Raw genomic sequence first — 13,823 nt, 5'->3', positions numbered from 1 at the left:
TGATCAATGATAAGTTACTCATGGATTTTTGACTGTGCAAAGGGTTGATGCTCCTAAACCCCAAGTTTTTCAAGGGTCAAACTGTACATCCGTTCTACATCTGGCTGACTGAGACAGTATCTATGGACACGTGGCAGTGAGGTGAGGGATGAATCTACTCTACTTTTGGGACTGACCCAAGCTTTGGGAGTTAAAAGGCCATGGAAATGACACACTTTTCCTCTGTTCCAAGTAGGGACCAATGCCATAATTCCCACTAATTCTGTCCCTCTTTGTTGTAGTCTGCCCAGTAGAGGCTAGGCCATAGGGAGGTCACTAAAAGAAAGCACAACAGAGAGAAAAATAGAAGAGAAGGAAATATGTGCCAGGGGGTCAGAGTAAAGCAAGCTGACCTCCAACTCTAAATCATCCATCACTCAATCGATTTCTTCTCCCTTCTTCTTAACTATGAATACTTATAGATACCCCAACATGAGGTAAACTCTTCTTTATTATTATTACACATGTATACATTGTATCATTAAAAGTCTTCCAATACTGTTAGTGAAGATTATAAGCATTTTAAATGAGAAAAAAAAGACTCTCACTCAGAGTCACACAAGTAATACACAGCAGAGACAATACCAAACTCTAGGCCTCCAGATTTCAAACTTAATGTTGTCTCTACATCACGATTTATCAATTTATAATATACTTCATTTAATAGGGAGCATAAATGACCAGAAAAGGCTGAGTTGAACTAACCAAGAGAATGGGTTAGCACTTAGAAATCAGTAAATTTCTAGGTAAGTACTTAGCAAAGACAACAGCCTCTTTTTAAAGAATATGGAAGCTAAAAAATTTTATTAGAATATAACACAAGACAAACAAGTTTGCTTACAAATGCAAAACTACAATTGGCAATCTCCTTGGTGGGCCATTAACATTAATTATCTTACAGTCACCATTTAATATATAGTAACTGACTTTACTCGAATAAAAAATGTGTGGGAAATGTTATGAAAACAAAATGAAACATAAAAAAACTGACAAGGACTGAACTACTAAGATGACTAAGTCTATATTTCAATTACCTTCACTCAGTCTGTGACTCTGATAAGTCACTAACCCATTCTCCTTGGTTTCTTCATCTAGAAACTATTACAATTATATACAGTTATAAATTTGCAATATCTAGCTTACAAGGACATTGTGAGAAACAATATGCCTGAAGTAGATTTGAAAAAGCTTTTAATTTCTCAGCATAAAATTCTTTTAAAAATAAAATATTTCAAAATAATAAGTAAAGTAACTAATCAAATTTTAAATGCATTAGAATAAGCTTACAGTGAAAAGGAAAAATCTGTGGTTATCAACATACTTTGTTATTAATTAAAAATTATACTATGACTTTCTTTCAAAAAGGATTTAGATATGCTAAACCTCATTGTCTTTAAGATACCTAGTAAAATAATCTAATCTAAAATTCTATCCTAACCTTATTTAACTAGCAAGGTAAAAGTGATGCTTTTCCTTAGAGGAAAATAAACTCTTTCCAATAGTCATATCCAAGACATTTTTCTCAAAGAAAAAATATATCCACAAAACCAAACAATAAAGTACTGCTTTAAAAATGAGTTAAGAGAATGCTTAATGTACAGATATTTGGAGGCAGGTGGGACCATGTAGTCAAATAACTGCAGAACATTTTTAATCCCACCCTCTACTAAGTCATCAATCTAACAGTTAAAATAAGACTCTCCAGGGAGCAGATTTCCCATTTCATCACTTAAGGTCACGGCCTGCTTTCTACCTCTCTTCTTTTTTACCACTTGTCACACTAGAATGGAAGGCAGGAAGGCAGCTTGTGTAATTGGCTCATTTCCAAGCTAGGAGAAATCTGATGATAAATTAAGTGGAGAGAAAGCTGGCGGGATAGACTGCTTAAGTTCACTGCTCTCATGAAGCTGTTCTCATACAAAAGTTATTTGAAAATTACACTGAATCTAAAGATAACCTGCATTCTGTCCTTGATATTTCCTTAGATATCTTTTTCTTCTAATTTTAGAAACTCTGAAAGAAATACAATGTCATGTGAACACCTCACGTCCAACTTCAGATTGTTTCAAGGGTCCCACTATCTCAACAAAGAAATGGATTTTAAAAGCTTTTGGATAAGAAACCTTGGAGGCTGCTATCTTTCAAAACAGGAAAGACAAATGCAGAACAAACAACTAATTGTTCATGTGGACCTCTGGATAAACTAAAACTCAGAGAACAATGTGGCCTCAATGGATTATATAAATATTTTAAAAAGGAAAAAAGAGAATACATAAAAATTTGAAGAAATGGTATATCCTATTCTTCTGCTGCCACTGAACAATTTAGTAAGAAGCCACAAATAGGCTCCTGGGAAATCTCTGAGATGATTGCTAGCTGGCCTGAATTTCTGCAAGGCAACATGACTGAGACAAATACATGACAAAGCAGAAGCCTACTTTAAAGTCCTTGAGTGCACGTGCTTTCGGTAGGTCCAAGGTACTTCTGTGGGAGAGTTGTTTACAATCCTGTTATTTAACGCTGGCGGACTCTACCAAGTAAAATACTTTACACACCGTATAACAGCTACTTTAATAAAACTCAGCCTGATATGGGGAGCACTAGATGAAACATGACCACGTGGATTTTCCTCTGATATAAGAGACATGTTAAAAGTACTGTATGGCACCTGGAGACTTGTAAAAGAATATGCACAACAGCTCTATTCAAAACAAAATTCACTAGGGGGTGAGTATAGCTCAGTGGTAGAGCACCCGCTGAGCATGCCCAAGGTCCTAGGTTCAATCTCCAGTACCTCTATTAAAAAAAAATTATGTTTAAATTAAAAAAAAGGTTTATCAACAGCAGAATGCACAAATCATGGTGTCCTCATATCCTAGAACACTCTAGAGTTGTGCTGTCTGGTAAGGTAGCCACTAGCCATGTGGCTAGTGAACACCTGCAATGTGACTCAGTTTGATTTTGAATGTGCTGTAAGTATAAAACAGATACCAGATTTCAAAGACTTAATATGAAAAAGTAAAATATATCAATATTTTTGTTGAATAGATATTTATGAATGTGGTTAATAATATGATATGTTGAATTGATTTTAGATATGAGATAAATAAAGCATTACTAAAATTTTACTTCTTTCTTTTTAAATGAAGCTACTAGAATGTTTTAAATTATACACGTGGCTTGTACTGTACTTCTATTGGACAGTGTGCTTTAGAGCAATGAAAATGAATGAACTATGGGTACATGAAGCAATATGAGCAAATCTTACAAACATGATTTTCAGTGAAAGAAGTCAGATACATAAAGTTTAAAATCAAATAAGACTAGTGTTTAATGTTGTCAGCAGCAAAACACAAACCACCAAGGAAATGATTACCATAAAAAAAAAAATCAGACAGTGGTCACCATGGAGAACAGAAAGGTGCTTGTGACTAACTGGGAAAGAGCATGTGGAATCCTCGCAAGTGCTGAGAGTGGTCTATTTCTTGGCCTGGGTATTGGTTTACTTTGTTGATCTGCACCTTAATTTATGCATATTTTATGAGATGTGTTATATCTCACAGTTTTAAAAGTTTTAAAGAAATGATCTCAAACTGCTTTCCTTAAACATTTATATTTGCTCTATCATGTAATGACTTTGAAGAAAACTTGAAGGATAGTACTGGGTGACTGACTGTTCCTAAATCTCCAATCACTATAACTGAAGAAATGTAAAAATGTTAGGCTCACAAGCTGCTTTGTCAAGACTGTGTTACATTCTTCAACCTATTTTTAAATAGGTTGTCTAAATGTTTTAAAAGCATAGTAACCTGTAATTTAACAGTATCTCTTATCCTTTATTAATATACTATATGAAATAGGTGGTGGGTTTATTTCTGAAAAGTTATACATATATGTGAGTCAACATAATTGCAATGCACAAAATAAACAGTTGATAAATATGTTTACAAATAAGTGAAATAATATGTTCAATTGATAAAAGATTTAAAAAATTTTTTTAGATTTCTAATATATAATAATAGTCATATCCTAACCTCTCTCTAAATAAGTTATAATATTTTTCTAAGAATAAATTATTTTCTTAATGTGAGGTATCATATCAGAAACTTCCTGCCTTGGAAAATAAATTTATAAAGAAAATGAAAAAAATTCTGATTATGCACTAGTCAGTTCACTGACAACAGCCGCCAAGGGTGAATTAAATGACTAAATAAATGTTTACCATACAAAACCATTTATTTGATGAAATTTTATGAAATGTAAAAGTATAAGAGCCAAGCTTTAACAAATGAGAGACTCTTCTGTGCACAAAAGGCTTGGTATCTAGTAGAAAGGACAAAATACTTCAAAAGAAATGTTTTAGGATCCAAAACTAAGCAAACTCACAGCTACCTAAGAGCAATGCTGACAATCTAATTCACATTTAATTCATTTTTATGCAGAAGAATTAAATTTATAAATGAAAAATAATCCAAAGAATCAATCTATAGAATGAATGTCTATACTCACCATGAACTTGGTTGATTTCTGAATTCTGGGAAAGAATTTCATCTGCTAATTTTTGAGCAGTTGGCAAAACTTCTGTATGGTGCACTGTGATCAAATACTGTACAAATTTTTGTAGTTGGTCTCTATTCATTTGAAAGAGAGTCTCTGAAATGGGAAGATGCAATTTGACCTGATCTGGCTTGCGGATGCGGTATAAAGACAGTGCCACAACATGAGCACAATAAAATATGTCCTTGTTTCCACAGCTGCAGGTCACTGAGGTAATCTTGCAACGATCAAAGCTGATGGCCACGTTGCAAACAGTTTCTGGCTCCGATTGTATTGCAGGTTCCGTCACTGTGCCACTCAAGTGGAAACCTATGTGCAAGAAAGGAAGGAGAATCTGCATTCAGATGCTGTGAAATATTTTAATTCTTTAAAATGTGTAGTACTTGACAGCAGCAAGGAAAAAAATATGATGGCTTCTACTTTCAAGTAAAAACATTCAGGCCACTCAAACCTCCCTACCCCTGCACCTTACAAGTAAAAAATAAATGGTATTCAACAGATACGCTGAAGTATTTTACACAGCCATATGAAAACACTTTACTGCAGTATACCACCATCATACCTATATGTACAACACATCATACCTATACCTAGATCACAGCATTAATGAGCCACCATTAGTCTACTTCAAATCTGTGATATACCTGACAAAAATCCCCTATTTCAGTAGTTTTCTTCCCCTCTCCCCATCTTTTAAAAAAAAATTTTAAACTAGGGTAGGCCAGCTCAGGTTTCTTCTTAACAAACTCCTCCTCTCCTTCCACCTTTATTCCAGGCTGTCCCACTAGCCCATGCTCCAATACAGCAAGGTCTCTCACAGTGTGTGCCAGTGGAGCTGCAAAGCCCACAAAATCACACGCATACCACAGCTGAAGAGGCTCACAATGACTATTTTCTTTCACATCACAGAGAGCAAGCAGTACAGAGGTAAGGCTGTTAAACATGCTCACACGCACACATGGGTGCACAAAATCATCAAGGGGCAAGGGGCCTTAAAGGCCCTGTAGTTTCAACTTAGAACCACACAGGAATCCTCCACAACCTCCCTGACAGATGGCATTGGGCCTCTGCTTGTAAGGGTCCAGAGATGAGACACTTAACCTGCATAGGCAGCAATTCCCCCTAGACAGCTCCAGCTACAGCTCACAGCCAACTGAAAACTGCCTCCCACCACCACTGACACCAGTCAGTCCTGCCCTGTTTGGACAGGGCCTCATTCCTTTTTCCTAAATGTAGGGGAAGGTCATCCTGAAGCTTTTTGGCACACCCATTCAGTTCCATCTACCCTCTCTGAAAGCCACATGCAGAGGCCAGTGACAAACATTAATGGGAGTCCCTTTGGAAACCTCCAGGCCACAGATGATCTCAGGATTTTGAGTGCCTGACAGAAACCTGAATGCTACAAATGTAATAAAGCCTCTGGCTCTCTCTCTCTCAGCCTTCCACTATCTATGATACTTGAATAAAATTTATCTAGCAGGCACTATTTCTCCAGGTTCCCCTTCATTCACATAGAGGGCTCTGTACCATGTGGGAACTCTGAGAGTGGTGCTGCGCATGGAGCTGCAGAGATGTGACCTGAGGATGACAGCCAGATGATGTCTAGGGTTCACACGTGGGGCACCTGAACCCCACTTACAGTCTCCTTCGAGTGAGGAGTTCTTTCAGGCCAGGTTGTTGAAAGAAACATTATTTAACTTAGGAGAAATCTCTCAGAGTAATATAATTTTATCTTGACAGTACACACTCAGCAACACAGTAGAAAGAGAAAAGTGTTGTAATAATTTTTTATGAAATTAATCAGTTTTAAAAGAACATCCTCTAAAATCAAGTTACTATTATTGGTTCAAAATAAGAAATTTTGAGAAATGTAATATGATAACCTTTGGTTTTATTGCACAGACATTATCCCTGTTTTCTGAATGGATAGTCCAGTCTCCTCTATCTCTTTTCATCAAGAAGTTTTTTGGAAAATCACAATTAAAGAAAAGATACATAGTAAGTGTAATCATATTTTAACATGTTTTAAATGTATTTTAATGAAGAAAAAAATCACATAAAAAGTAAATATCCAAGAAAATTTCAGAAATGAGTAAGAGTAGTCTTGCCTTATTATATATACACCAGTACCCTAACGGCCTACAATAATTAAAAATCTATGGGACAGTTACAGATTAAGACAAAAAAAAATCAATGAATCATAAGAGGGCCCAGAAAGTTTCCAAGTATATTCTGTACATTTAGTGCAATGGGTCTCTTGTTTTCCACCGGTCACACATACATGTGTGTATGCAAAGAAACCAGTTATCACTGTAGGAAGATAGTTATCATAAATTAACCTTTTATAAAATTGATCTCTCTCAGCTTAACACCATTACATATCTCCTTGCCCACCAAGTTAACATCTTTGTCTCTCTATGAAAGCGATATTGGAGAATTTCTCCAGTCACAGGCAAAACTAAAACAACTGAGGACCCAAAAGAGTTAGACTAGTTAGTACTTAAATAGTCTGTAAGGGTATAATAGAACATGTGCTTCAAAAGAGGTTAATGTAACTATCAAAGAAGTGGCCTTTAGGAAAACTGATGTATCTCTCAAATAGTTTTTCAAAAATGACTTGCTCCATTCATATGAGCTATCCAGGTCACAAGTAAAGTAAAGTGAATCCTGATATCATGCAATTATGCTGAGGGAAAATCCTATACATACTATCCAATTTCATTATATTGACTATTTACTACTCTCATAACATTTTTTAAAAAGCAAACTTTAAAATACTGTGACCTCCAAAACAATGTAATTCAAGGGATGTATGAGGGCACAAAACACACACACATGTATTACAAAGTACACTTTATTAATCTGTTATCATCAAAGCTTTAGGTGTTTCATGAATGTTCATTTTCCAAATAATTCTAGATTATCTTCCAAGTAACCAAACTCCTTTTAAAATTCCAACCATTTTTGGTGCAAGTATTTCTAAATGTAGGTTCTACCTGCCACCCTAATCAGCTGACCACTTAGGGTGTTACCAAGTGAGTGGGGCAGCACTCCCCTGTAACTGCAGGTGGCAGTATTTTAAAAATGGGCTCTTTATGTTACCTTTTTTTCTCCACCATCAGCTATCACAATGAATTCTCTCCTCTATTGCTAGTGTTTTTCATAGAAAATTCTCTGCCCTCAGATCAGCTGCACCTCTTGTTTGACTAGCTTTGTGGCAGCTATTTGACATTCAGAGGCCTATTTGGGTTTTTTCCCCATCTTCTACGTTGGAATGACTGATGTTGCTAGAGGTGAGAGGCTTTACTTGAGATACAAGAAAGTAGCACTCACACGTAAGAGGACAGCAGGTAAATTACTTTTTAAGACAACGTACTACTGAGGCAATACGTAGGAATTTCATCAAGCCTCACCTCAGAGTTGTCCGGTCGTGTATTTTGGCTTCACCAATTTGAGAAAACGTCTTTGAAATTCCACCAACTCACTCTCTGGATCCTAAATCATGCCAGAGCACCCACAGGTGAAGCAGGGAGAATATTCCTCCCTCAAAGGTCCTTAGATGGCTACAAGTCATTCTTCCCTCTCTCCCTCTCCCCAACCCCTGATGGTCTTATGTCTTAAGGTACCGGGTGACCTGAATAAAATAATGTTCCTGAGAATGGATTTTGCCTTTCTGGAGTTCTGACAATCCCAAATGACCAGCTGTTTTAAGCTTGTAAATGCAAAATCTCCTTCTGGGATAGTCAGCTGTTCTATGTGACAGAATTGACAACACAAAAAGGGTAATCCTGCAGTCTGTGATAAAACATGGATAATTAACTGTTTTATTTTCGAAGAGCTAAAACTGAAAAAATTATATAAACCTTTTTCATAAATATATTCATTTGACTTTATAAAAATATATCAAAGACAGTTAATCCCGTAAGAGCAAACCTCACAGGTAGTCAAATTGTTTTGTCATCATGCCACCACGGAGCCTAATATAACATTAGTATCCACATTCTCAATCTGCAGGAACTGAAGAAAAACTAAGCAAATACCAAGGTACAGAGTTATAAAGGCCTTGATAACAGACTTTGGTTCAGATCAGGTTCTGTCCACTTAAATACCGTGTGACACACTTCAGTTTAACCTCTCTGAGACTTGCTCTATTCACGTGCAAAATTTCGCTAGAAATACCTCGTAGGGTTGTTTTGGGGATTAAAATGGAATAACATATGTAAAGCACCTGGCACATAGTAAAAGTGCTCATTAAATTTTATTTCCCTTTCCTTCCCTTCCCAGCTGGAGAAACAGGGGAGGGGTGCTGGATACATTCCCTTCATCCGTAACACTTTTTTTTCTATGCTACTGGAATCTTAGAGGAGAAGGGGAGTCTCACTCTGAAGTGGACTGAAAAATAAGCATGAAAGTGTTACTTTCATACACAGAGAAAACCAGGAAATTTTAAGGGAGAGGTTTTTTTTTTTTTTTAAGTAACCATAGATATTTCTAAAATGTTATAATGCAATGATTCTCAAAGCAGGGACAGCCATAGGTCCCCAGGAGCATTTCAGGGGAGTCCACAAGGCCAAAACTTTTTAAGTTTTGCACTTAGATCTTACAGTAGGGTCAGCAGTTAATAAGTCAGCAGAAAGGGGGGCAAATTTATCACATAGGAAAACATAATCAAATTGCTTACATTAATTTCACATTAAGGAGGATTAATTAAGCTTTCCAGAAAGCAAATATTTAATTCTTCACTGATATTCTAAAACAAGCTTTCCTTGAAAGCTGATTTTCCATATCTAAGGTGAGATTTTAGCTACATTTTAAAGGCGACAAGGAGACCCATGATACCAGACTGGAAAGACAACTGTTTTAAAATATACAAAGAATTTCTAAAGGTTGGCTGTTTTCTACATGTATGTATATGTACTCAGTTAACTGAAAAATGGTTACAAACTGAAAACATTAGAAATTGTCTAAGCTACATTAAATTGGTACACATGAAATAAATATACACTAAAAACTACTGCTTTCAGGACACATTGTTTTCATAAAAATATGCACCCTGTGCATGAGGTGCTCAAGTAACATATTCTTTGTTGAAAAAGAATTTAACAGAAGCACTGGTGTAGTACTTACACAAATACATCTTTCACCCTTTTCCTAAATAAAAAGAACCCCTGGGGAAATTAAAGGCAGAAACCAAAGCAATGTAATGTTATAGCTGAAAGGATGGTAAGGGTTGTAAGAGGTTTCTTGTATGTTTTTAAAGTTAAGTCTAAAAATGCAAAAGTGTTAACATTTAACACTCTCATAACAAAGTATTCATTGGGTAACTAAACCCACGGCATGAGCTAATCGTTTAGTAACTAATACCTGATTATGTGTCCCTGGTAACATGTATGAGTTAATCATTGCCCTCCAAAACCCAACTTTAACCTTTCCAAACTCGGAGAACTACTGCACACAATCCAACATGCCACATGGCAATTATCAATTTTAAAAACTAAAAGTTTTAATTCAAATCAAGCACAATTTCCAGATCAGCAGTATAGACCTGGTAAGGGCCCAAGACAGGCAATAAACTCAACTCAAAACCCAGCTTATCTAAAATATGATATTCCTTCTTCAACTACATAATTTTCTCAAAGGGAAATCCTGAATTAAAAAGACTGCATCCTATGAGCTGGCTAATTAAATCCTCTAGCCCTAATTTCTAATACCAACCTTAAATAGCTTATTGAAAGGCATTAGGAGATTTTGCCAGCATCACTAATGAAGCAGTTTCTGTCTTTCAGAAAAATTATTTTTTAAAGGAAAAGCTTTATTTTGTGGTCCACCTTAAAAATGCCTATTTGGAATAAAGTCGCTCCTACACTTCATTAATATTTGAGAGAAAGACAATGGCAAATTAATGCAAAGAGCAGACTGTAAAGCACAGCACACCATATAAACAACATAAAAATTTACGGAGCATGCACTGGATGGGCCAACCAAGAGTTCCCAGAGGCATTCTGTTCAGTAGCGCTTTTGTTTTCCTGTTAATGTAGATTCTCGCACCACTTCATACAAAGATCCATATGATCAGAATAACTGTGTTAGATATGAACGGCATTAGTTACTTGAAATTATTTCTGAACAAAAGAACTGCCACTTATCCACTAATTTAACCATCTATAATGGACACCTGGAAGGAGCTTAGTTTAAGGGGAATGTGGTGGATTAAAAAAATATATATCACATCACTCCATGTCATCCTCCAGTCCTGAGGTACATAAGGGTTTCCCCACCACCATCAAGTAATTTTCCAGAATGTATTTCTGTATTTTAACATGCATATTTGAGGGAAACAACCATTGCCCAGCCCCAAATTCTGGGTGGGCAGCCAGGAAGGGTGATAAACAAATTAGGTAGAATTTGAGTTATTTGCACAACTATAAAGCCACAAAACGCTTAGGAATTTAAATTATTTGCCCCAATTTTTACATTCCACTTTCTCTAATGCCAACATTCTCTAATATAAGCAAAGCAGCTCCAGACTTCCACCCTTAAGGAGCAGATCAGCTAGGCTCCCAGGCCCCATCTGCACAACCCCCAATGATGCCCCCACAATTCAGTGCTCCCCGCCACCCCTCCCTTAACATGGCCTCTCACCTGGGTCCACAACTTCTGAAATGCAGATGAAGTTTACTAGAGCCCTTTAGTGTCCAAACATCAACTCCTAGCACCTCTACACACCTTTGTCTTACTTCCCCTAAATGGGGGAGGGGACAGAAGGTCCTTTTACCCGTTTATTTCCTGTTGTTGCTCACAGCAAAACAACCTTCAGAAATGCTTTAGGAGCTGAGGTGAAGGACAAACTCTGGAAACTAATTCTGCTTACCAGAGACAAGCGGTAAGGAAGAAAGCAGTGCTCAGACCCCAGAAGGGGGAATGCAGGCCTCGGTAGTCAAATTCCTCCACCCACACACTGAAGATCTGGCTTGACCCCTCAACTTTAAACTTAACTAAAACCATCTCTAAGAGTTCACCTCTCTGTCATACTTAAGAGTTAAGCTGGAAGCAGAGGACTTCAACATCCACTGAGACACAGGTCTTTAGCACCCGTGTCACAGAAGACTGTCTTGAAGGAAACATTCAAAAAGCATCTGTTAGATGAAAGAACACACAAACCCTCTCCCACTCCTGGTACGTGGAACATATAGCTCTGTGCTTCACAAACTGGAATGTGCATCAGAATCACCTGAAGGGCTTGTTATACCACAGACTGCTGGGCCCCACCCCTGATCCCAGGTGGTAATGCTGCTGCTGGTACAGGGACCGCTGACCTAGATGATTAGAATTCAGCCTATAGGAGGATTTTCTAGTAAAAATACATTTAAGTAAACATAGTAAATAAAACAATAAAGAATATATAACTTGCGATATAAAAAATGTATACCATTTCTAGCTTATCATATAATCTAAATGCTCCCCATTCCAAGAAGTCAAGTATGAGATATGAAACTGGTCTGAGCATTAAGAAAAATACATGAAAAAAATTTATATTAACAAAAACGTATTACTATCATAACTGTTAAAACTTACAGCTATACCATCCTATTTTAAGTAAAACCTTATTAAAAAATATAAATTAAATTTTAAAATGATCAGAGTATTTACTTTTACAGAGATTGTTTTCCAATGTCCTATGGGATTCTTCATAAATGAGGATTCTTTGTGTATTCAAAACAATCCAGTTAATGAAAAAAAAATTGGTAACTATTTTAGTAACACATTTGTTGCCTAAAGCAAAATGTACCCTATATGAGAAAGTCAGAGGCAACAGAATATGCAGGGGAACACGATGTAAGGTAGACTTTGAGAGAGAATTAAAACTTTCTAAAATAAGATCCATTTTCCTCTAATGCCAATCCATCTCAGTTAAATAACCTTAGGCAAGTAACCTGGCCTTGATTTTTCTCATCTGTATAAAGGGATTAATAATACCTATCTTGCAGGACTGCTGCAAGAACTGACAATGTACATAAACCACCACAAAGATTCCCTGCATGGAATGCCTGCTTGCATCATTACTGTAATAGAAAAGACACATGCTCTTGGAAGCGGGGCATTTCCAACATGTGCACTAAAACTCTTGTCTGTCAGTGCAAGTGCACATGCTGTTGTAAATGCCAAGCTCCCAGGAGCACACTGGCATTTCTATTACAATAATAGAAAAGGGTTTGCTGTTGTTGTAGTAATTCTATTCTATTCTATTCTAATATATTCATACTTCCAAACTAATGGAAATGCTATCATTTAAAAAAAATTTGTTCCCATTTTACAAAGCATTCTTAAAATGTGATTTGATTCCAAATGGAAGAGAAACTCGGGAGGACTTTGAAGACTTAATTTTGTCTCAAATAACTTCTAATTTCCCTAAGTAACAGTAATGTTTCACTCTAAATTTTGATGCTCTCTCTACTACAATGTAAAACACTTTTGAAATCCCTAATGTTTGCCTTCCATGTGAAGGTCTATAGAAATTATTTTTACAGCTCAAGTCCATCTTGTCACTGAGTTGGAGACTGAAAGTTGGATGCAATAGTAAGCAACTTGCAGTTCTTGTTGTGGAAGAAAAAGTAACTATAGCTTTTCGTTTCGATAATTTATGGCCGCCTCTCAAGCAGAGTGAAGTCAGAGCTCCTGCTCTCCATGAAGAGTCTCAAGGAACACTAGCTCTGCCAGGGCTGTACGTATGTTATTTCCCTATCTGTGGAGATCCAGCTGCTACATGTATATGTCTTAAGAATAGTGAGGTAGATGTACTGATACTTTGGCTAAAAGGTACATTTTTTCCCTAAATACATAGTGATAAAACAGAAGCAAAGAGACAGGTTGTTTGTTCAAAATGTAGGTGAAACTTACTGAAACATTCTCCTTTATATCTCAGAGCAGTGTGATTACAGATGATTTTTTTTTATCTTCCTTGTTTTGGTTGATGGAGGGGAAGTGTTTTTTCCTAAGATTTCTACAATGAACACAAATTACTTATAAGAATAAAATGTGCTTTGGCTAAAATTTAAAAAGTGCTCAAAGTCTTCCCGAGTAAAGAACTTGCCACATAAATGATGTCCAGCACATGTTCTGGGAGCCTGGCAATGACCACACACCAAGTTCAAACACTGATGGTCATCAATGCAGCTCTGCCCTGCTGACTGGCCCAGCCTACTTTGGCAACAGGACTCTCCTAGGCT

The 13,823-nt window shown here is 36.6% G+C and overlaps 1 protein-coding gene across 4 annotated transcripts in view; it reads right to left on the bottom strand.

Annotated features, from left to right (window-relative positions):
* ZSWIM6 (zinc finger SWIM-type containing 6) overlaps positions 1-13,823 on the bottom strand; it is a 175,219-nt gene that overhangs the window by 65,066 nt on the left and 96,330 nt on the right. For all 4 annotated transcript variants that reach the window (XM_032472799.1, XM_032472800.1, XM_032472801.1 and 1 more), the window contains exon 2: positions 4,549-4,905. In XM_032472799.1, the coding sequence (XP_032328690.1) occupies positions 4,549-4,905 (357 nt within the window). The remainder of the gene's footprint in view (positions 1-4,548; positions 4,906-13,823) is intronic.

This window comes from Camelus ferus, chromosome 3, assembly GCF_009834535.1.
Source record: "Camelus ferus isolate YT-003-E chromosome 3, BCGSAC_Cfer_1.0, whole genome shotgun sequence".
Taxonomy (NCBI): domain Eukaryota; kingdom Metazoa; phylum Chordata; class Mammalia; order Artiodactyla; family Camelidae; genus Camelus; species Camelus ferus.
The sequence above is the reverse complement of the archived record's forward strand: the minus strand, read 5'-3'. Positions and strand labels throughout refer to the sequence as shown.